This window comes from Ammodytes marinus, assembly GCF_949987685.1.
Source record: "Ammodytes marinus genome assembly, chromosome: 2".
Taxonomy (NCBI): domain Eukaryota; kingdom Metazoa; phylum Chordata; class Actinopteri; order Uranoscopiformes; family Ammodytidae; genus Ammodytes; species Ammodytes marinus.
In genome coordinates this window covers 36,222,307-36,249,696 of record NC_137231.1, presented here as the reverse complement: position 1 = coordinate 36,249,696, position 27,390 = coordinate 36,222,307, and the positions used below count along the sequence as shown (strand labels likewise).

Sequence of the window (27,390 nt, the reverse complement as noted above, 5' to 3'; positions counted from 1 at the left end):
GGGAGCGTTGCATTCTAGAACTTTGTAGAACTTACTTGATGATGTCATATTACACACTGCACCTTTAGGGACTACAGGTGAACATTAGCATTAGCACTGCAAGGCTAAATCTGGCACATTTACATGTTGAACTTTGGTGCTCATGTTTATCACTGTGCGCTGTCCCTTTATAAATGAAGAAATCTAAAAGGAATAGTGTAGGGTTGGTTTTTTCATTGTGTAAACATTGACTTATATAACCACACGTTGTTTCGAACTCTGTACTCTGGGATCGCCATGACCGGGAATGTCAAGACACGCTGACATATGTCCCAGCTGGGATAAACAAACAAGTTCCCAGAGACATTAGTCAATCATTAGTAGAAACGCACACACACATCCATGTCTGTAAGCACCATTTAAGATGTGAATAAAAAGCCAGTAAGGAGAAGGGAACGAGCAGAGTTGGTTCTAAGTTGACGACGTATCGTTGTTTACCTCTCTCCTTGCGGCAAGTAACTGAGCACACCTCTCTCTCCCTCTCTCTCTCTCTCCCTCTCTCTCTGTCTCCCTCTCTCTCTGTCTCCCTCTCTCTCTCTCTGTCTCTCCCTCTCTCTCTCTCTCTCTCCCTCTCTCTCTCCCTCTCTCTCTCTCTGTCTCTCTCTCTCTCTCTCCCTCTCTCTCTCTCTCTCCCTCTCTCCCTCTCTCCCTCAGGCTGTCTGTCTCCGTGTATCTTTGTGTCTGTGTTTCATTGGTCTGTTTGAACTAACGCCAGGGTCTTGTCTCAGACGCAAGGTTTGATATACCCAACAAATAGTTTGACTATAACATACTTTTTATTGTAATGTGTTTTCCTACAGATGGCATCAGGTTCCCACTTGTCTGTCTTCCTCTGTCTGACCAGCGCACTGCTGATTTCAGGAACTGTGAGTGACATTTTAATCCCCTTTAAGTAATAAACAGTTCTATACAATCTTTGCTCAAAACTACCTAAAGACCATAGACGGACTAGGAGATAATGGGCCCCTGGGCACAGACTCTTAAAGCCCCCCCCCCCCCTCACACACACACACACACACACACACACACACCCCCCCCCCCCCCCCCCACACACACACACACACACACACACACACACACACACACACACACACACACACACACACCCCCCCCCCCACACACACACTCCTCCCTATACATAGGAGCACAGTAGTAAACAAACAACAGGTGTAAAGTTGATGGGGCTTGGGTTGGTGGGTGATCTTGGGGAAGGCAGAGGAGAAGAAATGGGTCTTGAGGTGGGACTGGAAGATGGTGAGGGACTGACAGATAATTCCAAAATGTAATCGGTTATGTTAATGGACTTACAATCTAACGTCTGTCATGTGCAGGCTGCAATCTGTTTTCCTGGCTGGGCTGAATTCAGATCTGGCTGTTTCATCGTTTTTGACAGTTCCTGCAGTTTCGCTGATGCAGAGGTACGTAGGTTATCAATTTAAATTCTAAACTTTATTATATATATATACACTCACTCACTCACTCACTCACTCACTCACTCACTCACCGGCCACTTTATTAGGTACAGCGGTTCATTTTCTTAACACATAACTTATCAGCCAATCACATGGCAGAAACTCAATGCATTTAGGCATGTAGACCTGGACAGGACAACTTATTGAAGTTAAAACCGAGCAACAGAATGGGGAAGAAAGAGATTTTAAGTGACTTTGAACATGGCAATGTTGAGGGTGCCAGGAGGGCTGGTATGAGTATTTCAGAAACTGCTGATCTACTGGGATTTTCACCCACAAACATCTCTAGGGTTTACAGAGAATGGTCCGAAAAAATATCCAGTGAACGGCAGTTGTGTGGAGGTAAAATGCCTTGTTGTCAGAGGATGGGCATTCTGGTTTGAGATGATAGAAAGGCACCAGTGACTCAAAGAACCACTCGTTACTACCAGGGTATGCAGAATATGATCTCTGATCGCAAAACACGACCAACCTTGAAGCAGATGGGCTACAGCAACAGAAGACCCCACCGGGTGCCACTCCTGTCAGCTAAAAACAGGAAACTGAGGCTACAATTCTCACAGGATCACCAATATTGGACAATAGAAGATTGAAAAATCATGCCTGGTCTGAGTCTCGATTTCAGGTGGCAGGTTCAGAATTTGGCGTAAACAACATGAAGTATGGATCCATCCTGCCGTGCACCATCAACCAAGCCGCGTTCAAAGTCACTTTAAACCCCTTTCTTCCCCATTCTGATGCTCGGTTTGACTTCAGCACATTGTCTTGGCCACGTCTAAATGCATTAAATTGCTGCCATGTGATTGGCTAATTAGCTTTTTGTTTGTATAAGCCATTGAACAGGTGTACCTAATAAAGTGGCCGGTGAATGTGTGTGTTTCTCCGTCTCCTCCATCAGTCCGTCTGCCAACGATTCGGTGCGCACCTGGCCGCAATCCACAATCAAGACGAGCAAAATTTCATCAGCAATCTGATTTACCAGAAGTTTGCCAACTTTCCCCTGACCTGGATTGGGTTAACTGATGCAAAACAGGTGAGATATTATAAGTAGACTTGTGTAACTTGTTGCTAAGTAAGAAACTAACGTGTCCCTAGCAATGTAAGAGGGCTGCAATGATGAATGTTCACTATTAATAAGAACTTCATGGTTGCTGGGAGGAGGAACCAGAGACCTCATGGTTGCTGGGAGGAGGAACCAGAGACCTCATGGTTACTGGGAGGAGGAACCAGAGACCTCATGGTTACTGGGAGGAGGAACCAGAGACCTCATGGTTACTGGGAGGAGGAACCAGAGACCTCGTGGTTACTGGGAGGAGGAACCTCTCACACTCTAGGCCAGGGGTCTCCAAACTTTTCACTGAGGGCCACATACAGAAAAATCTACGAAGGGCCGGGCCACTTTGCAAAAATAACACATTTATCAGGACATGTAGCTGCTCTGATGTTTAGTTTCATAGTGTCTTCGTAAATTGTAATCCTTCTTCACGGCAACACTTTCCTTGCACATTAAACAGACACATTTCCCCTCTTGTTTATATGCCAATGATACACCCAGTGTTTTCTGCCTTTGCGTCTAATGTCCAGCAGGGTGAAAATAGTATCCAGCCGAGGTCCCGGTCCGGGGGTATGCCCCCCGTGAGATTTTTTAAAGTAAAATGCATGAATCTGGTGCACTTTGAGAGGGAAATTAAGAGGCTAAATCTGAAGAATTTTGTATGAAAAAAAAATGGAGACACTGTCAGATGAATTAGAAGCTATTGGAGAAGGACACATAGATTTTCCATAATAATATTAATTTCAAATAAAATATTATGCATGGTCCTCTGGGATGGGCTTGTTGCTCATTTTCTTTTATGGGACATATTTCTCTGTAATATAATGAGTGCATTTAAATTATTTAAAAATTAAAAGCACCATATTACATTATATTTTTAAAATGTGCCACGGGCCAATCAATCAGTGTTTGACACCCCTGCACTAGTGGGTTAACTAAGAAATGCAAAAAAAATAATAATAATACTTTTTTTCAAAGGGCCATATTACATTATATTTTTAAAATCGGCCGCGGGCCAATAAAAAGCGGGCCGCAGTTGGCCCGCGGGCCGTAGTTTGGAGACCCCTGCTCTAGGCCATCCTAACACCCCTACCAAATCTTGCTAATGACACAATACACTTGTGTATGTCGGCCCACTAAGGTACAATTTCAAACTAATTGGACTCATGGGGTGAAGGGCGTGGCCTTTAGAACATTGAATTGTTTTTAGCCCTTCTGTCAGGGGAATAGTAACAGTTCTGTAGACAGTCACTCTGCGTTCCAAATCTCATACTTTTTCTTTTTACTACACTACATACTAAAGTACAGAAGAGTTTTAGGGCCACAGGAGAGAAAAAAGAAATCGGATGAGGAAGTTTTTATAACAATAGAATAAAGACGAATACTCCAATTCTATTGGAGTTAGTGGGGCATTTATGTATTTTCAGCATACTACTTGGGACATCCTCAATCTTTTTCTGGCCTACTAAATAGTAGGGAAGTATGGGTATTGGAACGCAGGGTCAGTTTCTACCTACTGATTGAAACCAATAATGTTTCCAGGAGGGAAAGTTCATGTGGACTGACGGCTCGAGGACTGACTTCCTCCCCTGGGCTCCTGGTCAGCCTGACAACTGGGCAGATGAGGACTGTGCAGTCATGAACTTCAGAGGTAAATATTATTTTGGGGCGACTGTGTCTCAGGTGGTAGAGCAGGTCGGCTGATGATCAAAGGGTTGGAGGTTTGATCCCCGCCCTGCCACCTGTGTCATGGTTGTTGTGTCCATGGGCAAGCCACTTCACCCACCTTGCCTCGTGTGAATGTCGATAGTTAGCCTGCTATCGGTGTATGAATGTGTGTGTGAATGGTAACGTGGGAAAGGAAAACAGGTCTCCCTTGAAAAAGAGTCTTCGGTCTCAATGGGATTTACCTGTAGAAAAATTATCTCTTGATTTCCTGAGGCTTTTTCTTATTGACAAGAAGCACGGGTAAAACCTGGGGGGAAATGATATGTCTTATTTCTGCTACTGTTCACACACAGAAGGGTTCCTGACAATTACCGAATTAACCCTTTCATAAATCACAGGATCACTGTTAAATCCAGAAGGTCTTTCTATTCTTTACTTTGTACTTGTTTGAATGGTTCATGGCCACGTTAAAACCATCTGTGCACAAGCCGGACCGACGGTATGTGCTGGAACTAATGGCATAAAAGAAAGACCATTTTATGGCAGGAGTATGTATTAGCTAATCAATTATCCCACCAAAAACAAAAGGGGAAACGGGACACATTGCTAATTCTTGGGACTCAGGATCTGACAGATTTCCCGGGCTTCTTATTATCGCCCCTTTTCTAACTTGTAAAGCCAGTGGTGGACATTTTCTTTTGCTTTGTTTATTATTGTTAGTAAATGTAACTTTATTATGTCGGACAACACAAAGTATGATGTATGAATATTTGCAATAGAAAATTGTGTATTGTGTGGAATTGTCCGAAAGAATAATAAATAAATAAATAAATAAAAAAAAATTATGTCTGTCAACGTGTTTCATCATTTTCACTCGGTGGTTCTTTTCTTCCTAAAGGTGGTCCCAAGTGGGATGATGTCGTATGCCAGAAACAGTATCCGTTTGTCTGTGCCAGGACTCAATGATGCCTCTGGCCGTCCGTGATCACATGGAACATGGCTATGTCACTTCCTCTATGGTGACATCACGGTCTCTTCTATGTCATACTTTGATTATAAACAAACTACTTCTAATGATTCCAGATCAGAATCCTCAGAAATCAGTAAAAACAAATATAACTCTTTACCTGTCCTGACACTTTACCAAAGTGAAGATCAGGTTTGTTAACGGATGGGAACAGGTTTCTCTTAATTTGTGTCATCGATTCATTTAAAACTCAAATCAATGCAAAATAAAAATAATAACCTGCAAGTGTATTGTGTGTGTTGGGATTATGAAGGGGGCTTGTTAAGTTATTATCAAATGTAGATAATTACTCATTTCTGTGAAGGTATTAAAGGTGCTACGAGGAACTTTTTAAATATTTCTGAAACAGTCTCATTTTTCCTCTGATCATAAATTACATGTAACAGCAAACGAGACCATCAGTGCAAAGAATGCTATTTGTACGTAGTTTTTCTTAATGCCTTTGTCATGGGTATACGCTCACCCAGGAACAACAGCTGGCATAGTAAAAACATTACCGCTTTTGTCCAAAGGGGGCGCTGGAATTAACACAGTGAAGTTCCTGGGAGCACCTTCAACAGTTGCTGCTGCTTGTCTTGGCCATGGTCTCGTTAAAACAAAGAGTTCCTAATCTCAATTGGACTTAACCTTGTTAAATAAAGAGTATATAATAGGCTATTTGGGTAATAACAACATTTTGGTATCATCAAATATAGCATGGGGGGAAGAAAGGCGACTGTGGCTCAGTTGGTAGAGCGGGTTGGCCGATTCCCGCCCTGCCACCTGTGTCATAGTTGTTGTGTCCTTGGGCAAGACACTTCACCCACCTTGCCTCGTGTGAATGTCGATAGTTAGCCTGCTATCGGTGTGTGAATGGTAACGTGGGAAAGGAAAACAGGTCTCCCTTGCAAAAGAGTCTTCGGTCTCAATGGGATTTACCAGTATAAATAAAGGTTAAAAAAAAAAAAAAAAAGGGACCCACCAACATCACTGTCTAGTTTGGGCGTTTCTCTAGGAGTGCTATTTGAATTGTTACCCTCAATATAATGACAATAAACTACTTTGACTAGAACTTTAACCCGAACATCTCTCCATCAGATTAATGTTTAACTCTAAAGCCTCTCTGGGAGGTTCTACCTGCTCAATCATATTTCATAGACAACTTTTTAAAACAGATTCATGCCAGATTAAAAAAACGGTTAAAAATACGCCTAGAATACATTTAAAATAGTATTAAAGAGGTTTAAACATGTTTTTAAATGGTTTGAAAAACTGTAATGTATTTGTGAAGGTCATTTGATAACATTTTGCTCTTATTTCAAAGGAACCAAACACTGATTGCTGTTACATGTTAAATTTATATTTATTTCATGTTTTCAATCAATACAGTACAAATCTTTTTCTATAAAACATACCCGTTGTTCATGAGTCTTATTTTCTCTTGCTACTCTAGTTTCAATTTACAAACACTCATTTCTCCAGTGAGCCAATGTAGAAATATTCTGATACACTAGTTGTATTGATTATTGGTTTAGCAAATGTTATATCTGTAAATCCCAGTGCCGAATGAAGTAAAGTTGGGGCTGAGAAGGGTTACAAGGGCATCATCAACTAGCTACGGTTTATTAGGGAGAGGCAGAGAGAGAGAGAGAGAGGGAGTGAGGGAGCGAGAGGGAGGGAGAGAGAGAGGGAGGGAGAGAGAGGGAGAGAGAGAGAGGGAGAGGGAGAGAGAGAGGGAGGGAGAGAGGGGGAGGGAGAGAGGGAGAGAGAGGGAGAGAGAGAGAGGGAGAGAGAGGGAGGGAGAGAGAGAGGGAGGGAGAGAGAGAGAGGGAGGGAGAGAGAGAGGGGGAGAGAGAGAGAGGGAGGGAGGGAGGGAGGGAGAGAGAGGGAGAGGGAGAGAGGGAGAGAGGGAGAGAAAGACAGACAGAGAAACAAGATATGATACACACCTTTATTCATTCACATAAAGTTTAGTTCCCTTGCTAACCCCTTCCTTTGTGGAGAATTTACAGAAGCTACGGTGGCCTTCAAGGACAAGAAGCTATAGTTACTAAAGATGGCATCATCCACCACTGCCTCAAGTCTTTCCACAATATCAAGTGATGAGGTGAAGATGTATTTAGTTATTTATTCTATAGTACTTCTTCTTCTTCTTGGTCTTCCAACAGGTGCATTTCCCCAGGACGCCCACTGTATATAAAAACGTGTAAGGCCTTTAGTTAAGTTTGTCCGTTCTGAGCTACTGTAGAAACATGGCGGTGCAACATGGCGGCCTCAGCGCCCCGCTCCTATGTAGATATAAAAGACTAATTCTAAAGATATTAAAGAAATCCACAGCTTTTATTTTCAAGGAATTATACAGTAATTAAAACATACTTCATATTATATTACACTTTTTTACCAAGTTTGTTCTTAAAAATGGCAATGAAATCTACACACTGCACCTTTAATATATGACTCTTACAGAAGAATCATTTCAATCGAATTAACTGATTTATTTGTTGCAAAAACCTGAAAGATTTCTGTAACTGTGATCCTGTTCAGACTCTCCCTCCTACAGACGACACAGAGACACTGAGGAACCATCCCCAAAGATCCCAAACCCATGGACCATAAACCCAGCATACAGAGGTTCAGTGAATGTGGTGTGGAAGGTGTGGAGGTGGATCAGTGAGCCAAAGGAGACACTGTAGAAGGACAGAGAGCCAGCAGGACAGTCCACATACACTGCTACTCTGTGAGAGACAGAGGAGGAGGAGATGGATGTTTCTATGTTATTGTGACGGACAGAGTAACCATCATAATCAGAGCAGTACAGACTCCAGGACTGATCATTCACTCCAAACACACAGTCATCACTGCTTCCTTTCCTGCTGATTCCTCTGTAACTCACTGATATATAAACCCCTTCTCCGCTCCACTCGACCTCCCAGTAACGGCGACCAGTCAGACCATTACTACACAGCAGCTGAGGACGGGAGTCAAACCTCTCTGGATGATCAGGATATGGCTGCTTCTCCAACACACATGTCACCTTCCTGTTGTTGTCAGACAGTTTGAGGTCTCTGTGTGCTGTGTTTGTGTCCAGTGTGAGTTCACAGGCCCCTGATGGAGAGAACAAGACACAACACAGCAGCAGTTTATCACCAGACACCTGATGGGTTCAAGTGTTGTTTTATTAACAGACTGTTAATTAGATCAAACCTTCAGAATGACTTACGGTTTTGAATCTATAATAATAATAATAATAATAATAATATATATATTTTTAAATAATAATACAAAAGGATAGTATATATTTATTTATATACAGGTGAAACTCCAAAAATTTGAATATCATGCAAAAGTTCATTTATTTCAGTAATTCAACTTAAAAGGTGAAAATGATATATTATATAGACTTATTACATGCAAAGTGAGATATCTCAAGCCTTTATTTGTTATAATTTTGATTATTATGGTTTACAGCTTATGAAAACCCCAAATAATGTTAATATTACATGAAATCAATAAAGAATGGATTATAAATACAGAAATGTCGGCCCTCTATAAAGTATAATCATCCATATGTACTCAGCACTTGGTTTGGGCCCTTTTGAATGAATTCTTGCCTCAATTCCAATTAATTTTCCATGATATTCTAATAATACGAGTATCACCTGTATATTTAAAGTGTAAATATTGTACATCAAGTTGTATTCATAGTTGTATGTGTATATAGATATAGATATATTGATTGTATAAATATATAGATATATGATTGTAAAAATATATAAATTATAAAATATCATAGTATATCAAGTTGTATATATGTATGAATTGTAAATATCAAATATAGTATCGCCAATTGTATAGATAGATTGTATAGAGATTATAAGGAATACAAGAAGCTAATATAATAAACATTATTTTTTGAGCTGTGGAATTAAATAAGTTCATACTCCTTCCTATATTATATCAATATATGTAATTTATTTCTTTTTTCTTTTTTGTGAAATAATTTAAACATAATTTGTGTTTATTGTATTTTCATTTTCATGCTTTTCATTTTGTTCTGTATTTTTGATATGTCTGAAATAAATTGAATCAATCAAAATCTACTTTCAGCTTTTGATATAGAGGTGGAGTCAGTAACTTCTGGAGAAGGCTTGATTTAATTTTTTTCTTTTTTCAAAATCAGTCAATATCTCCTCATGATCCGCTACCTGTCCGTACTGTGTGCCCTGAAACTAATCACTGGTATTACTACATAGCCTAGGCTCTGTAAATGAGCATGTACAGAAAAGGTATGTAAACAAAGGGGCCAACCGTAGCCAGCAACATGCCCGTTTACAGAGCCTAGGCTGTGTATTAAAACTCAGTTGTTTTGTCAGTGCACACACAGTACTGACAGGTAGCGGATTGTGAAGAGATATTCGCTCATTGGCCCTCATTTATCAAACTTGTGCAGATTCTGGCGCAAATACCTCCCTACGCCAGGTATCGCGTGGGATTTATCAAACAGTCGTATCTCGCCAGTCTCAGCGTACGCCAGGCAATTATTGATAAATGCGGCGGCTGAAAACGATCGTATCACGCCCCTAAATTTTCTCAGTTTAGAGGCCTCGCCCAGAGGTTTTACAACATGGATATGCGCATTACGGCACAGAAGAGGAACTTCTCTGAAGTAGAAATTGAAAGAATAACAGCGAAAGTAGAAAAAAAGAGTTTCATTTCGGAGCATTACAAGCGCCATCAAAGAACGACAGAAGGCAGCAGTTAGGAAGGAAATAACTGCTGCGGTCAACAGCGTTGGTGTTGACAACAAACGATCTCCAGCTGAGGTTTACATCAGAAGGCTATCGCTCAAATGCTATAAAACAGCATATACAATTATATGTTGCCATTTCTTTACATAGACGAAGAAAAAGTGGTCTGACTCAAAAATCGCCACTAAAAAAAGCGTGTTGCTGTTCTGAAATGCAACCAACTGGGCTGGGGGTGCGGGCATAATATAAGTGGTAGAGGAGAAACAGACGCACCAACTGTCTGATAATGGTCCCCATAAAATAAATACACGTCTCCAGAGATTTGAATGATTAGAATGTATTGGCCCTTTTAGATAGCACTACTCAAAAGGGTTTTAAAAACAAAAAAAATAACACATTTTGCATTTTACTGTATGACAGCATGCACTTGGCATGAGTGGTCAGCCCGGCCGTCAGCTGCACAAGGCGACCCGGCAACGATCAGCTGTGAGAGCGCCCACTGTCCTGCTGAGCTGCTCCACTAGCAGATCGGAAAAACGTGCCGGTTAACGGTGGAAATAAATCGCTCGCTTAAGCGATCAATGACATATTAAAAGAGGAACTAACATCTAAAAAGTGCTTAAAATAAATAAAATGTTAAGCTGAATGTTGTGCCGTGTATTCTTTATCATAAAGAGCAGTGTAGGCCTACTACATATTTAATAGGCTACTTAGGCTAACATTTTGAATGAATGCAGCCCCCGTGTCTCAGTGTCCCCCCAGCTGCTCCAAGTCGGAGACAACTGCCCTTACGCAGTCCCATGCAGGGCTCCTAAGTGGCCGGTGTGCGCACTATTGAATCAGCTCTCCTACTACATAAGCTGCACAATTTTAAGTGATTAATATATTTATTTCGGTCTGAGCAAACACTGCATTTGTATTATCTTCTAATAATTGTCCAACAAAGTCATCGGCTACCCGGCACAGCCTGCACTGCGAGTCCATGCTGTTTACAAACTTGCGTACACGAGCTGAGAGCTGGCGTGGGATTTGAGCGTATCCTACGCTCACGTCCATATTGATAAATGCCGAGATTTGCGTGGAAATGTACGTACACCCATTTTTCTGGTCTACGCACGGTTGATAAATGAGGGCCATTGTGAGAAAAAGTGATTCTGACAACAAGCGTTCTCCAGAATCACTGACTACACCTTTAAACTGCTTTAAATGTGCTGCCTTGTTTTCCTGAATCAAAGTGAACACACACTTACACTTCTCCACACCAGGTTTCAGCCTCTGCTCTCCACCATGTTCCACCCTGGAGGGAGAAACAGAGTCAGAATGAACCTTCAGAAGCTTCCTCATCAGCGACATATTCTTTGGTTGTATATTTGTAATTCTATCTCATTTATACATGGCACAAATAAATAAATGTCTACCCCTTTGAAAATCAATGGAAAAATACAAACGAAAAAAAACCCAATCATCTGGATACATTATTAATCGGGTGATTTTTTTCCCATTAATTAATGATTTGGATAAAACTTTTTTTTAATCTTATTCCCAACGCTTTCTTTTAAAACACAGAACATTATTTCAAACTGACAGTGATACAAAGTTCACAAACAACAGGTCCCTGAGCTTTTCAAAATAATATTAAATTATAAAATAATAATAATAAAAAAATATTAAATGTTTCCTTTTCCTGTCCTTTTTTTATTCTTGCATTTCTATATGGCCCATGCTTGCCCTATGTGTTCTTTGTTTGTTTGTTTTTTTTATTCATCCCGAAAAACAAATAAAATAAAGTTTAAAAAAAACGTTGATGTGAAATAGCTTTAACCCATTGATGACTATGGCACTCTAGGATACATGTCCTTATCTCCTGAGGGTTTTCTGAAAAAGTACTACGAATTGTCAACGTCTACCTAAACCTTAATATCTAAGCCTGTGTAGCACATAGAAACATGAAATAAAAAACATTTAAAAGGTAGGGGTCACAGGTTTCATTTGGACATGCTCCCTTAGCACTTACAAACCAACACATTATTCTAAAAATCGTCAAAATTAGATGGGGGGAAAAATGAATAAATGATATAAAATTAGAGGTGGGCATAGATTATTTTTTTTAATCTAGATTAATCTAGATTAATTTTGGAATTAATCTAGATTAATCTAGATTAAAATGGCTCATTTGAATTCATTCATAATATGTGTGTGCTCCTAAATAATGACTCAAAGTAAGTCTGTGTGCTCCTAAATAATGACTCAAAGTAAGTCTTTGTGCTCCTAAATAATGACTCAAAGTAAGTCTGTGTGCTCCTAAATAATGACTCAAAGTAAGTCTGTGTGCTCCTAAATAATGACTCAAAGTAAGTCTGTGTGCTCCTAAATAATGACTCAAAGTAAGTCTTTGTGCTCCTAAATAATGACTCAAAGTAAGTCTGTGTGCTCCTAAATAATGACTCAAAGTAAGTCTTTGTGCTCCTAAATAATGACTCAAAGTAAGTCTTTGTGCTCCTAAATAATGACTCAAAGTAAGTCTGTGTGCTCCTAAATAATGACTCAAAGTAAGTCTTTGAGAACGTGTTTCTCAAGCCAGGTGGCTTTCATTTCGTCATCAGAACGAGTGTCTAATTATTGCGAACAAATAATATTCTAACAATTTAATCAGATATAAGGCTAAAAATCACAACATTGCACTGTTTTTTGTGCTTAAAAAAAACGAAAAAACTAATTTGTTGGGTAGGCTATAGGCTATAACAGAAAATAAAGCCATTACTTTTGTGCTTCAAGTGAAACATTAAATATAATTTTTACATAAATAATAAAGTCCTTATAAACTTTTCAAGAAGCTGGACTAGAGTGAATATTGGACAGGCTTTATAGGTCCATGGCTTTTACCTGTGGGACAGCGCTTCACCTAACAGCTGGCTGCAACACCAACCTACAGTCTATTGTGCGACGGAGAGCTAGTTATCATTAGCATCAGCGTTAGCCGACATCACGGCAACAGCTGAATAATGTAACACATTACACAAGTTACACTACATGAAAACAACGGGCTGTAGACGCTAGAGTTATAATTTCGTGTAGGAAACATTGTTGAGACTGGAATTTCGTACCACAGCGGCCGTTCCATAATACAGCACTCCCTTTAGCAATGGCTGAATATAAGACCTCCCTCTGCTGTGTATCTGCGGGAGCGAGTGGCATTAATAACTTAAAAACAGTAAACGTTTAACATGATTACGGGCGTTTAGATGCTTTAATCATATGCCGAATTTATAAACAGACCATATTATTAACAATAAATTAAGTTATGTACATGTCAGAGTTACGTACATGGATACATTCATAAGTAAACATTGAATAGACAGATTTGTGAAGGGGGTTTGGCGCTGAGTGTTACATTAGCGATCCTGCAGCCAGGTGGTGTGTGTCGTGGGCAAGTGATGGAGAGAGAGAGCGGCGGGTGTGTGAGAGAAGCTTCGCTCCTGCAATAAAGGCTCCTCAAGTGTCAACAACGGCCCCCGGCTATTATTACCCGACCAGAGAACACACGGAAGGGGGTTCACCCTGACGGCGAACAGCCATCGGCCCTGGAGGGAACCATCTCCCCTGAGCCGAACAGGAGGTGGAATAAGAGATTAACGGCGATATTTTTTTTTATCGCCGATAAGAGTTTTGCGTTAACGCAGCACGTTAACGCCGATAACGGCCCACCACTATATAAAATATAATAATATATGTGCTAAATGAGGTTATAATCCTGCTTCCTTTAAGCATGGATAGTAGTGACTGAGTGTGCAGTGGAGAGAGAAAGCCAGATAGAGGGAGGAAGAGATAGCTTTATATTATAATTTAGTTCAGTTATCACTGGCACCATGAATCCGACATCCCAGTACAACTGGAACGCAGACTGACTCCTGCTGTCGGGAGCCGATCAGCTGGTCCAAACGGCTGTATACCACGGAGATGAAAACAAAACTGAAACTTAACTATCGCCTGGCTGGGCTGACTTGAGTTGGAGCAGCAAAATATAGCCTGAATCAATAAATATTGTTCCTAAATAGAAGTAATGTGTTGTGTGAGTAGACCTAATTTCTGCGCTCTGAACGCCACTAACTGTTTTGTAATACACTATCACCGATCAAGTGAACACCAGAGGTGGAAAGAATACAAAAATATTCTACTCAAGTAAAAGTATGATTACTTGGATGAATGATAGGGCACGTCTTTTGCTAGCAGGAATGTGAGGGCATATTTTATTGATATCTCATGGAGCTGGCAGGATAAGCAAGTTGCATTGTAGGCTACAGTGTTCTTAATTGATGACTGTTGTGGTGGCAAGGAGCTTTAAACTTCTTGTGTTTTTTATTCCTTTATTGCTTGGTCATAGACCACTTGGATTCGACTTAAAGTGAGTAAACTAATTGTTCGTGATGTTTTGAGGTGCAGCTGGGTCGCATATGCCTTTTTTTCTCTCTCTCTCACGGTCGCGCATGTCATCCGCGCGTAACATATCTTGCACATTAGTCTATTAGTTTTACCTTTCTTCTCGACCAAAGGCTGACTTTCTGCCGTCTTCTGGAAGTTTTTCAAAGCTCCCGGCAACACGCACCGTCTCCATCCTACTCTGCACTGTTAAGCTGAAAGCTAAACTATCAGGTGAGGGAGGGGCCGATCGCACGGCTGGATGAAAGGTTCGCTGCATTTAAAAGCATTCACGTCTTTACGTGCCGTACAATGATAGTTGAACTAGGATTATTTTGTTTTCATGATAGAGGGAAGCAATGTGTTGCATTGTTGTTATCATGTAGTCGCAATGTGTTCTCTCCTCCTGTCGATCATTCACTGTGTTAGTTTCCGGTATTGTGCCGTAAAAATAAAAGCCCCCCGCGATTTTTCTTTTCTTTTCTCTCCTTTAGCCTATCTATTTTTTTACTCAGTAACGCAGGTGATATAAAATGTAGCGAAGTACAATACTTCACAATAAACATACTCAAAGTAAAAGTAAAAGTATAGGTTTTAAAAATCACTTAAAAAATTTAAAGTACACGAAAAAACTACTCAATTACAGGAACACGAGTAAATGTAATTCGCTACTTTACAGCCCTGGTGAACACACAGCTGGCTTATTTATTATTTTTTTAATTGACGTGATTTTCAGCAAACCACACAACATTTGGGTGGTCACGTGGTTTTAAAAAATCAACAAAACCCTCCTCATGTGTATTTGAACCAATGACAGTGCATTCTATGCATGAAAATTAGATAAAACAACAATGCTGCACCACGCAGCAGCCGGCAGGAGATAGAATGTTGCTTCGCGCAGCATGGGTCATCAATGGGTTAACTGCAGGCCATTGGCTAAGTTAAAAAAACACATATGCCATACAACATCTGCTAAATATATAAGCTTTTAAGTAAATACCACCTCTTTTAATAATTGATTTTTATCCATTCCTTGTTGCAGCCCGAGAGCGTAGTGGACGGGCTGAGGTGTTTGGTTGAGTACAAACTATTTTCCTACCAGAGACATGAAATTAGATATAGTGTAGTGACAGAATGTGTTTATTATATTATTTATATTTAGTCAATTCATTGTCTTCATGTTAAAATAATACAAATACAAAGTAAAACGTATCAGCAATAAAAATAAAAAAGCAGGATCCTCAGCAACAAATAAACAACTCAATAATATGGTTCATGTTCAAAAGGGCCTAGAAGAAGGTAAACACTTATCTTGTCCATACCCGTCTAAAATTGTATTAATGATTAAATTATGAATTAAATTATAGGAAATAAAAGTTGAATTTACAGCGATCAGTGTCCATGAGATTGAATTGCTGTTGTCAGTCAGCTAAACTGATACAGACTGTGAGCCAACAGTCCTCAGCCTGTCAGTGTAACAGAGAAACAGTGTGTGAGCTCTTGGTGTCTCTTCATACCTGAGAGTCTCCAGTCTCAAGAGAGGATCCTTCAGCAGCTTCACCCCTGAGTCTCCTGGATGGTTGTAGCTCAGGTCCAGCTCTCTCAGATGGGAGGGGTTGGACCTCAGAGATGAGGCCAGAGAAGCACAGCCTTCCACTGTGATCAGACAACCTGACAGACTACACACACACACACACACACACACACACACACACACACACACACACACACACACACGATGGTGAGTTTTATTTGTATGTTGTTGTACGTTATGGTCCAGATAGAATATTTTAGAGCCACGTCTATAATAAATACTGATCTGTGGTTTAATGGTCATCAGTTGAACTGTTTGGTAATCTGACCTGAGAGTTTCCAGTTTACAGTGTGGACTCTGCAGCCCTACAGCTAGCCGCTTCACTCCCGAATCCTTCAGGTTGTTGTTACTCAGGTCCAGCTCTCTCAGACTAGAGGAGGAGCTGAGAACTGAGGACAGAGCTTCACAGCTGCTCTCTGAGAGGTTACAGCCACTCAACCTGGAGAGACAACAGTAAGAGGAAAGTTATCGATTTTCAATTTAATCTTCTTGTAAAAAGATCTACACACACACACACACACACACACACACACACACACACACACACACACACACACACACACACACACACACACACACACACACACACACACACACACACACACACACACACACACACACACACACACACACACACACACACACACACACACACACACACACACACACACACACACACACACACACGCACACACACACGCACACACATAATGTCTGGTGTTTTTAAATCAGTCAAGAAAGGAATCTTGTTGACTGACACTAAAAACCATAAAGTAAATGTTTTGACTTAAATGCTGCTTCAGTCCAATCGATACATTTCTGCTTCCTGAGTGGAGCTAAGTCTGGGGGGCAGTGCAGATAAACACACCACCACACAATCTAGTGGGGCAGAAGGCAGAAGTGATCATGTAGAAGGATTATTTTAGTGTGACTATACTTTGCGTGTTACCTTTGAATGATATTAAGTCAATATTGGAGGATATTATGGGCAAGATATAGTCAGTGGGGATCAAGTGGCTTGTGAGTTTTTATTGGATTTTGAAATGAGACAGTTCTGATGGAGCTGAGGATTCATCAAAGTGTAAAAGCCTGCAGTTAGTTTACAAAATTCAGAGTATTGAATAATTCTATCATCATAAATCAAAGCTAAATTATTTTGAGGAACATGGAACCAAAACCATACTTAAAACAAGAATATGTTCGTAAACCAAACTGTGGGCCCTGCTGCTGTAAACAACAACAACAACAACAGTGAAACAGTAACTTTTCAGAAGCTTTCTAACTTCAAATAGTGTTCTACATTTTCCTATAAGAAAAGTTTTTTTAGTCAATTATGAGAATACCTTAGAAGATGTTCACTTCTCTGACACACACAAAGTTATATAATGCACCTTTAAGTTTCAGTAACAATTCATGACTATATTTATCATGTATATTAGAGGTATATTCATATAATTATATGATCATTAATGTCACAGTATGATCCAAATGTATACTTATCTTTCATATAGACTTGTCACCAAACAAAATAATTAACATAGAAGCTAAATGTTACAGATAAACATCACAGTGAAATCTTACTTAAGAGTCTCCAGTTTACAGTGTGGACTCTGCAGCCCTACAGCTAGCCGCTTCACTCCTGAATCCTTCAGGTTGTTGTTACTCAGGTCCAGCTCTCTCAGACTAGAGGAGGAGCTGAGAACTGAGGACAGAGCTTCACAGCTTCTCTCTGAGAGGTTACAGCCACTCAGCCTGGAGAGACAACGGTAAGGGAAAGAGTAATACATTATTATTTTGTCAGTTAAAAGATGGCAGAGTATTTATTAGTGAATAAATCCTACCGTACGTACAGAGCTTTGTTGGAGGCTTTGACCACTGGCAGCAGCCTCAGAAGAGCCTCCTCTGTTGCAGAGTATTTCTTCAGGTCAAACACGTCCAGATCTTTTTCTGATGACAGTAAGATGAAGACCAGAGCTGACCACTGAGCAGGAGACAGTTTATCTGTGGAGAGACGTCCTGAACTCAGGGATTGTTGGATCTCCTCCACTAGAGAACTATCATTCAGTTCATTCAGACAGTGGAACAGATTGATGCTTTTCTCTGCAGAGGGAGATTCTGCGATCTTTTTCTTGATGTACTTCACTGTTTTCTGATTGGTCCACGAGCTACTTCCTGTCTGTGGCAGCAGACCTCTTAGGAGATCCTGATTGGTTGGTAGTGACAGACCCAGGAGGAAGCGGAGGAACAAGTCCAGGTGTCCATTTGGACTCTGTAAGGCCTTGTCCACAGCACTCTGGTGGAGATGTGTTAGATTAGCTTTGCCTCCGAAGACTTTAGACCACCAGGATGCTGTTTGTTCTTCTGCCATCAGATTGACTCCAGAGTTGATGAACGTCAGATGGACATGAAGAGCAGCCAGAAACTCTTGAACGCTCAGATGGACGAAGCAGAACACCCTGTCCTGGTACAGTTCACTCTCCTCTTTGAAGATCTGTGTGAACACTCCTGAGACCACTGAGGCTTCTGAGATATCGATGCCACACTCTGTCAGGTCTGCTTCATAGAAGATCAGGTTTCCTTTCTGCAGCTGCTCGAAAGCCAGTTTTCCCAGAGACTCAATCATCTTCCTGCTCTCTGGACTCCAGTGTGGATCTGTCTCAGCTCCTCCATCATACTTGGTGTTCTTCAGTTTGGCCTGAACCACCAGGAAGTGGATGTACATCTCAGTCAGAGTCTTGGGCAGCTCTCCTCCCTCTCCGGTCTTCAACACTTTCTTCAGAACTGTAGCAATGATCCAGCAGAAGACTGGGATGTGGCACATGATGTGGAGGCTTTGTGATGTCTTGATGTGGGGGATGATTCTTCTGGCCTGCTCCTCATCTCTGAATCTCCTCCTGAAGTATTCCTCCTTCTGTGGGTCAGTGAACCCTCTGACCTCTGTCACCATGCCAACACAGTCAGGAGGGATCTGATTGGCTGCTGCAGGTCGTGTGGTTATCCAGAGGCGAGCAGAGGAAAGCAGTTTCCCCCTGATGAGGTTTGTCAGCAGCACATCCACTGAGGTGGACTCTGTCACATCAGTAAGGATCTCATTGTTTTTGAAGTCCAGAGGAAGTCGACACTCATCCAGACCGTCAAAGATGAACAGAACCTGTAACCCTTCAAAGCTGCAGATTCCTGCTGCTTTGGTTTCAGGGAAGAAGTGATGAACAAGTTCCACCAAGCTGAACTTTTTCTCCTTCAGCCCATTCAGCTCTCTGAAAGTGAATGGAAATATGAACTGTATGTCCTGGTTGGTTTTGTCTTCAGCCCAGTCCAGAGTGAACTTCTGTGTTAAGACTGTTTTCCCGATGCCAGCCACTCCCTTTGTCAACACTGTTCTACTTGGTTCATCTCTTCCAGGTGAGGCTTTAAAGATGTCTTCTTGTCTGATGGTTGTTTCTGGTCTGTCTGTTTTCCAGGATGCTGTTTCAATCTGTCTGACCTCATGTTCATCATTGACCTCTCCAGTCCCTCCCTCTGTGATGTAGAGCTCTGTGTAGATCTGATTCAGAAGGGTAGATTTTCCGGCTTTAGCGATCCCTTCAAACACACACTGGAACTTCTTCCTCAGTTTTGACTTGAGTTCACGCTGACACTTTGCAACTCTGGCTCCTGAAAGAACAAAGAACAAATGTGATCAGTAACTGAAAGCTACAATAAAACTGATTAATCCACATTTAAACTTTATTTTCATCTTCCATTAAATCTCTTCAGAACATCAGTTGTGAACAGGATAAACACAGGACATTCTTTTCCAGCCCACACTACGGAATAGGTGAGCAGATATTCGCTGATTTTGACTAAAAGAGTTTTGGATAACAATGACGAGTATTCCTTTAATTAGTTGATGAGTAAAGTCAGGGTGGAATAACCATGACATTAGGCTGAACAGATTAAAAATAAAATTAAATCAATTTGTCATCAGATTAATTTCAGGATTGTATTAAAAAAAACACATATCTTTTGTGAACACAAAAAAAGTTTTCTTGTGAAGCGTAATATGTTTGGAATACACTCTCTTTTGTTAAAACTCGATATCTAGAGATACTTGACTTGTGGTCTTGAGCAGTATTTAAATCTCCATGTTAGCAGCAGTTTCAAAGCTTCTTATTCAAAGGAAATACATTTTTACCTTCAATCTGAGAGGACGCTCCGATGTTTGCTGAAGTCTCTTGAACATCGTTGACGTCAACTGACACCATGAGAGAGGAAATGTTTTTTAATTTATGTGTTTCGTTACACATGTATTATATTATAATGATAATAATACCATCCACATTCCTCGCAGTCTCTCAAACTAAGAGCAGCAACATCACACCTCTGTTCTCTCAATCAGCAATGACTGATAACCTAAACTTTTTCTCATAATCACAAGATCAGGCCTTTAGTTATTTGGTGAATGCACTGGGCCTCTGTAGTGAGGCCATGTTCCTCCACCAGTATTCTTTTGCCAACTCTTTATGCCTGAAGGTAGTAGTAGTAGTAGAAGATTTTATTTGACATGGACATGACAATGTCATTGTACGAACCAGATGCATTGTTTTCAGTGTATTAGCATAAATGCTAGTTTTCAACACCTGTCCACAGGAGGCTTTTTAAAAACAACAAAAAAACTAAACAAGACAGAAACAAGATCAAATACTGATAAAAAAAAATTATAATTAAAAGAATAAAAATGCAGTATACAATAGAGTACAGAGCAGCAATATAATGAGTCAAATATATATATATATATACATAGAGTAAAATAAAGGCAGCATGATCAGACAATAAACCAGTTGTAACTTATTTGTGTGAGCACTGTTGATTTGATTTGAGCCGTTTAACTTCTCTGTTAAAAGTGTTGCTGTTAGTCTCTAGTTTTAGACTAGTGGGCAAGAGGTTCCATAGTTTTGCCCCTTTTACAGAGAAAACAGACTGGGCGAAAGATGTCTTGTACATGGCAACAAGACAATCACCATTGATGGAGGCTCGTGTATTTGCCCGACGAGAGCTCGGACGTCTGATGGCCAATTCAGACAACAGTGGTGACACATGGTTATTTACACACTTTAAAAACAATTTAAGATTACTAAAATTAATAACGTTTTCGAAGGTGAAAAGGTTGTGTTTTTTTAGAATGCCACAGTGATGCCATCTCATGGGTTTCCGGTCCATGACTTTTATTGTCTGTTTGTATATTGAAAAGATAGGTTTTAATGCGGTAGAAAAAGCTTGTGACCATGATGTGATACAGTATGACGAATAAGAAGAAATCATAGCGTGCATAAATAATTTGGCCGTTTGAAATGACAAGTCCCTTCTTATGAAACGGAAACAATTTAGATTTAGTTTGACCTTCTTTGCAACAAAAAATCCTATTTTTGCATAGGGAACCATTGGTTTAGGCGCGTTGATGTATTAGCCGTGGTAAAGCGGTGCGCTGGTCGCAGTAGCCGCCTTACCAACGCGCGTAACGCACCAACGCGCAAGTTCAAAAAATGTAATTTTCCGCTCCAACGCGTGACGCTTAGCCGCGATAGCCAATCAGCTTGGAGAAGGACCCGACGTCACGGACATCGACACGGTGGAAGGACAGTGTACACAGAGGCTGAGAAACACCGAGGAGGAAAAGTATTTGCGGGCGGCTGTTGCTGTATGAAGCCGCTCGGGGTTAGAAGACATGGGTAAAGTAAACCAGGAGACTTCCTGCAATGTTTTGATAGGGGATGAAATACTTATTTCCCTCAATGAAATGGAAAAAATTATATATTTTATTTAGCGTGATTTCCTGGATTTTCTTTTTTTTATTCTGTCTATCACTGTTAAAATAAACCTACCATTAAAGTCATAGACCGCTCATTTCATTGTAAGTGGGCAAACTTACAAAATCAGTGGGGGCGTGAATATGCAATGCTGTTTTAAGGCTATTTGTTCCATTCAGTTGCTGTTTATTTGTCTTTCGGCACGATTGTTGGCCGTGTTGTTGTTTTTTTGTGCAGACATGATCGCTCTTGTGTCGGGTCGGGTCTGATCGCAGCCATGGTTGATTAGGGGAATAAATATATGTGGAGGGAGACTAGCTGCGTAGGCGCGTTGAATCATTTTTGACACAAAATGATCAAGCGGCAGATTAGGTGCGTTGGGCGCGTTTTGTTGTGGCCGCACCTTAAAAATACAAATAAAGAGTATGACTAACCTTCTGGTCCTGCGATGGTGTCTGGCAGTTTCTTCACCAGATCATTCTGCTTCATCTCCTCTAAAACCTTCTTGGTCACGACCAGAGCTCCAGGAAGTGTGTAGGCGTCCACCATCAGATCGACTATGATGCATGTCGTTTTAGCCTTCTCTAGTTTGGACTTTTTGATGGGTTGGTGGCCTTTCATGATGCCAGGCTCCCTCAGATACCATTTGAAGAGATTCAACTCATCGTTTAGTAAATCGTCCAGAGTGTCCAAAAGGTCCTTTGATGTCATTGTGGCTTCCTGCTAAAATCAGACAGTATTGTCAACCTGAAGGAAAACTAACACAAATGCATCAAAGCACCAACAGGAGTTATGATTGGCCGACACAGGAGCTTTGTTAATTTGATTTGTGTGTTAAAACTCCTACTGCTGCTCTGAGAGCTGTACTTAACCCAACTGTAATAAGGTGGCGCACAGCCTCAACTTTTTTCAATTAACGTGAGGGATCTTTGAGGGGGGCTTTACATGGTAAGGATAACGACATGGACGCAAAGGTATTTTTATGTTTGGGACATATCATTAACATGATAACAGCAAACGCAGTCTTGAAAACTTTTGATCAACAGTGCGTAGAAAAGGTTCTAAATTCACTCTTACAAATAAGGCTGCATTTCTCGGCCGCATACGAGGAGCCTTGCAAGGAGCCTTGCAAACGGGACAGCCTTTGCGCGCCGCTATGACGCAATCGGTCTTCAAATGCAGCCTACGTAGGGTGCAACCCCTGAATCAAGACACAGCCACAGACACTCTTTAATGCTTTGCTTTTTGCTTGTAATATCGCTATTCTAACACTAGATTCTGCTCGTAAGCAAAATTTACACACAATCCTAAGTATAAGTACATTTTGGTAAATTCCATACTTTGCGTGGCAATGTTCATACGCACACCTGCTGAACTGACTTCAGGTCGACTTAATGACACTTTCCTCCTTCATGTGTGGAGGAAACACTGGGAGAGAAGACGCTGCTCATTTCATCCTGCTTAGTCCTGGTGTGTGACACCCTCATAACTTCTCAGTCAAAGTCTAAAAACAAACAACAGTCACGTGAAAACCAGTTCAACAAGTGCCAAGTGCTTACAGTCTGTCCCCGCCTTCTCTGCTTTACCTGTCTGAGGCTAATGTGGATCTCTGCAAAAAAAAATTCTGCTGTATTGTATTCATCTAGAGATGGGAACAAAACATGAAGAATTGTTAAGAAAATATAACTATTACAAATGCGAAAAACAGTTTCCACACCTGAACCTACAGAATTCAAATTACCTTTAAATTAATGCAACTCAACAATGCAAAAAAGTTTCCAATACCATAAAAAAAACACAGAAAAGTATTTTAACCAATAAGAACCATATACAATATCAACAAGATAAAAAAAATAAAATCATGAACTAAACTAATTTCAACTTTTAAATGTTGTAATTCTCCTGTCTGTCCACTAGATGGTGCTAACTGACCAGCTAATGATATAAAGCTCAGATCAGCTCTGACAGATGTGTTGCAGCAGCAGAGTGGATCCCATTGGTTCACTACTGTATTAACCACATGTTGCTTTAGTTAGTTAGTTAGTTAGTTAAATCTTTATTGTCCACGGTGTGGAGATTCGTCTTTGGTCTCATACAAAAAAACAACAAGCAGGACAACACAACAACAACAACAACAACAACAAAAGCAACAACAACAACATTTACACACAAACATCTTCAGGGCAAGAAGCAGGGCAGCAGTGGCAGTATACACATCAGCGGGACATGGTGTTCAGTACCCCAATCGCTTTAGGAGTGAAGGAATTTTTAAAAATGTTACGATTTGCCATTGGCACTCTGTAACGTCTACCCGAGGGAAGGCCTTTCACTGTGTTCCTCAGTCCTGGTTCCTAACAAAGGGGAACCAGAACCTCTAGAACCTCAGGCTGCCACAGAGCCTGTCTGCTTTCAAAGCTCTTCTTCAAAACACACTCAACACTTCATCCTCCATGCTTTTTTAGATCACTGTTAGTAGAGCCGCGGTTGTGTGTAAACACCAACTTTTTACAGTGTGCACACACACTAGAATGGTAGCTGATAATGAGCAGAAATTAGCACATTTTGACAAAAAGTGTCCTGGATAACAATCGCTGAGTGCCTTTAACAGCTCAACAATAACAGCAGCTCAGTCAAGTGGATCCAAGCTGTGGAACCAGTTCAGACACATTCTGCAGATTCACTGATATCGTGAGCTCAGATTACAATCAAACTGCTGCTGATTCTACTGAACAAACTAACAACATTACATGAGAATCTGACTAAAGTAATTGTTCTTTAACTCTACAGAGTATTTCAAAAAGATATTCACAAACATCCTGCACAGAGACATGCACAGATACATACACACTCATAGACACACTCACACATACACGCGCAGACACACAAACTCACACACTAGCTGTCACTAAAGAGACATGGCTGGGCACTGAGACCTGCGGCGTGGAGGAAGCTACCTTTTGGGGGGGGGGGGCAGGACAGCCCCCCAACGGCCAGACCAGAGACAACTCCCAGTCTGGCAGGCCCCCATGAGGAAACACTGGAGATTAAAAAGTGCCAAGTGTTTCCAGTCTGTCCCCGCCTCCTCTGCTTTACCTGCCTGAGGCTAAGGTGGATCTCTGCACCTGTGTTGACTGATAGAGATGTGTTCATATTGTGTGTGATCCGTTTGGTATTTAAAAGCGGTATTTTTTTTACCACGCCAGCTGTTGCTCCTGGGTGAGCGTATACCCATGACAAAGGCATTAAAGAAAAACTATATAAAAATAGCGTTCTCTGCACTGATGGTCTCGTTTGCTGTTACATGTAAATTATGATCAGAGAAAAAATTTGACTGTTTCAGAAATATTTAAATTTTCCTCTTAGCTGATTTAACAATGATAATAAAAGATTATGATAAATTCCCACGTTGGGCATTGATGGGTTAAAATGTTTTTCAATGTGAAGACAAGACAAAGTTTGACTTTTTGTGGCTTTTCTTATTTTAGAGGAAAAACTGCAAACAGGCAGAAAAGATAAAGATCAAATGTAAAGTTTAGCTGTTCCATTAAACACGTGCGGAGATTTCCGTATCACGAAAGAAGACACAAGAATCAGAAAACCATTAAAGAGTTAAATACAGAATCTGTTTTCTGAGCTGATTTTAAATGAAAAGAGAGATTTGAGCTCACCTGTTCTGCTGGGTAGTGACAGTCCGTCCTCTCAGGTGAGTCCATCGCGCTGTGAGGCTCCGATCAGATTATACAACGATTTATACCCTGAACATTATCACCGCCCACTCCTGTGTGCGTGTGTGTGTGCTTGTGTGTGTGTGTGAGAGGGTGTCTATGTATGTGTGTGTGTGTGTGTGTGTGTGAGAGAGTGTCTGTGTGTGCGTGTGTGTGGGCGCGGACACACACACCTTAGCTGCATTTAAGTGGACTTGGCTTGGCTCACCTGCTACACCTGTTTGACACAAGTTATAACATTGTGTGTGTGTGTGTGTGTGTGCAGCTAGGCCTATTGGAAAAAGTCTGTTTCACAATGTCTAACTCAGTATGAATAGATGAGTTTGTGGTTTGTGTGTCTTGGCACTTAACAGACGGCATTGATTGATTCTTTGGAAGTTTGAATTTGTGCCAGTGAGTGTCATGTCATCAGATTCTACAGAAAGATAACAAAGAAGCACACAGTCTCAGGAATGAAGAAGACAGACCACATTCTGCAGCTCTGTGTGTGTGTGTGTGTGTGTGTGTGTGCACGTTACCTGTCCGTCCAGGTGATGGAACACCTGAGCTGTGTCACGTGGACTCGACTCACATGACTTGATTTGATTCTTTATGTTCATCATTTCCTTCACAGCCAGAAAGAAAAAGAAAATTGCAGAATTACAAACCTATAAATAAAAAAGAAAAACATTAAACTATTGTTGTTTTGATATGGTTAAAATATGTAGGCCTATGTCAATGCCACGTTTTGTGGCTTGTAGCCTACGATGTGAAACATCATTTTCACTGTATTTCTGCTGCTGGACAAGCAGCTTGCGAGGAGAATAGGCTCAAGCTGATTTAGCTGTGTGTCAGTTTGGTGCGACTGGCACAGGGATAGTCTTAACGGTCCAACCCATTAACATTAAAACACACACTTCATGCAAAGCGCAGCGTGAACCTGTCGGCACTGTGCAGGAGACGCTCCTACTATTGCTAACTAACACATTGATACAGTTGAGAAATCCCCCCCCCCCCCCCCCATATAACGGCCAACGACACAACGCATTAATACAGCTGGAGGGAAAGGACTCACTCACTACAGACACTATACTAAACTACACTCACTTAGTTTATATAAGGTTTCCAAAACTGTATTTATGCTTCTTTTTTGCGTGCGAACATCCCAAAAAAGTCAAAACAGTCGCTACAGACACTACACTACAGTGTCTGGAAAATGTCTGCAGAGGTAGAGGCAGCTAGTGACATAAACTAAACTGAGTTATCTTGTTAAAAGTAGTTAGCTGATAGCTAGCCTAGCTGACAGCTAACTAGACCTAGTTATCTTAGTAAGTAGTTAACTAACAGCTAACTAAACCTAGTTATCTTAGTAAGAGTAGTAAACTAACAGCTAACTAAAGCAGGAGATCTTCTATGTAATTGTATCTCACAGGTGTAATGATGTGTTGACATACAGCTATTTATAATCATCTATTTGTGGCTGTCGCTACTAAACAGACAAGATCACTGAACATATGCTGCAAACAGGATACTGAGATATAAATATTATATATTTATCTATAATCTAATTTATTTACTTTCTGAAAAACAGACATACAGCAGTTTGTATGTTATAATATTTTCAGTTGTAAAACATACGTCGTAACTTATATGAAAAAACAGTTTAGTTTTAATGAAAAACAAATCATGTATCATTACACATTGTGGAGCGCCTGTGTTCCATAGGAGGAGTTCCCCTCGTGTATTAATGCGTTAGTCGGCAGTAGGGTTGCAAAATTCCGGGAAACTTTCCTTGGGAATTTATGGGAATAAACGGGAATTTACTAAATTTGAAGCAACCCAAATGCACTAAATCCATCTAACTATGTTATTTCAGTCCTGGCAAACGCAGTAGACAGTAAGA

At 40.7% G+C, this 27,390-nt stretch overlaps 1 protein-coding gene across 3 annotated transcripts; it reads right to left on the bottom strand.

The window, feature by feature from the left end:
- Positions 1-6,666: 6,666 nt before the first annotated feature.
- Positions 6,667-25,488, bottom strand: LOC307263946 (NACHT, LRR and PYD domains-containing protein 3-like). 3 transcript variants are annotated; one of them, XM_080045251.1, is made up of 10 exons: positions 23,151-23,286; positions 22,218-22,503; positions 20,172-20,231; positions 17,848-19,651; positions 17,579-17,749; positions 16,266-16,436; positions 15,921-16,082; positions 11,238-11,284; positions 8,133-8,344; positions 6,667-7,974 (listed from the first exon to the last, which is right to left on the bottom strand). In XM_080045251.1, the coding sequence occupies exons 2-10, from the start codon at positions 22,492-22,494 to the stop codon at positions 7,873-7,875; spliced, it is 3,006 nt and encodes a 1,001-aa protein (XP_079901377.1). In that variant the 5' UTR covers positions 22,495-22,503; positions 23,151-23,286; the 3' UTR covers positions 6,667-7,872. The 3 variants fall into 3 exon arrangements, with proteins under 3 accessions (XP_079901377.1, XP_079901376.1, XP_079901375.1); XM_080045250.1 differs by lacking the exon at positions 23,151-23,286 and adding an exon at positions 25,452-25,488 and having other exon boundaries at positions 6,667-8,344; XM_080045249.1 differs by having other exon boundaries at positions 6,667-8,344.
- Positions 25,489-27,390: the final 1,902 nt, after the last annotated feature.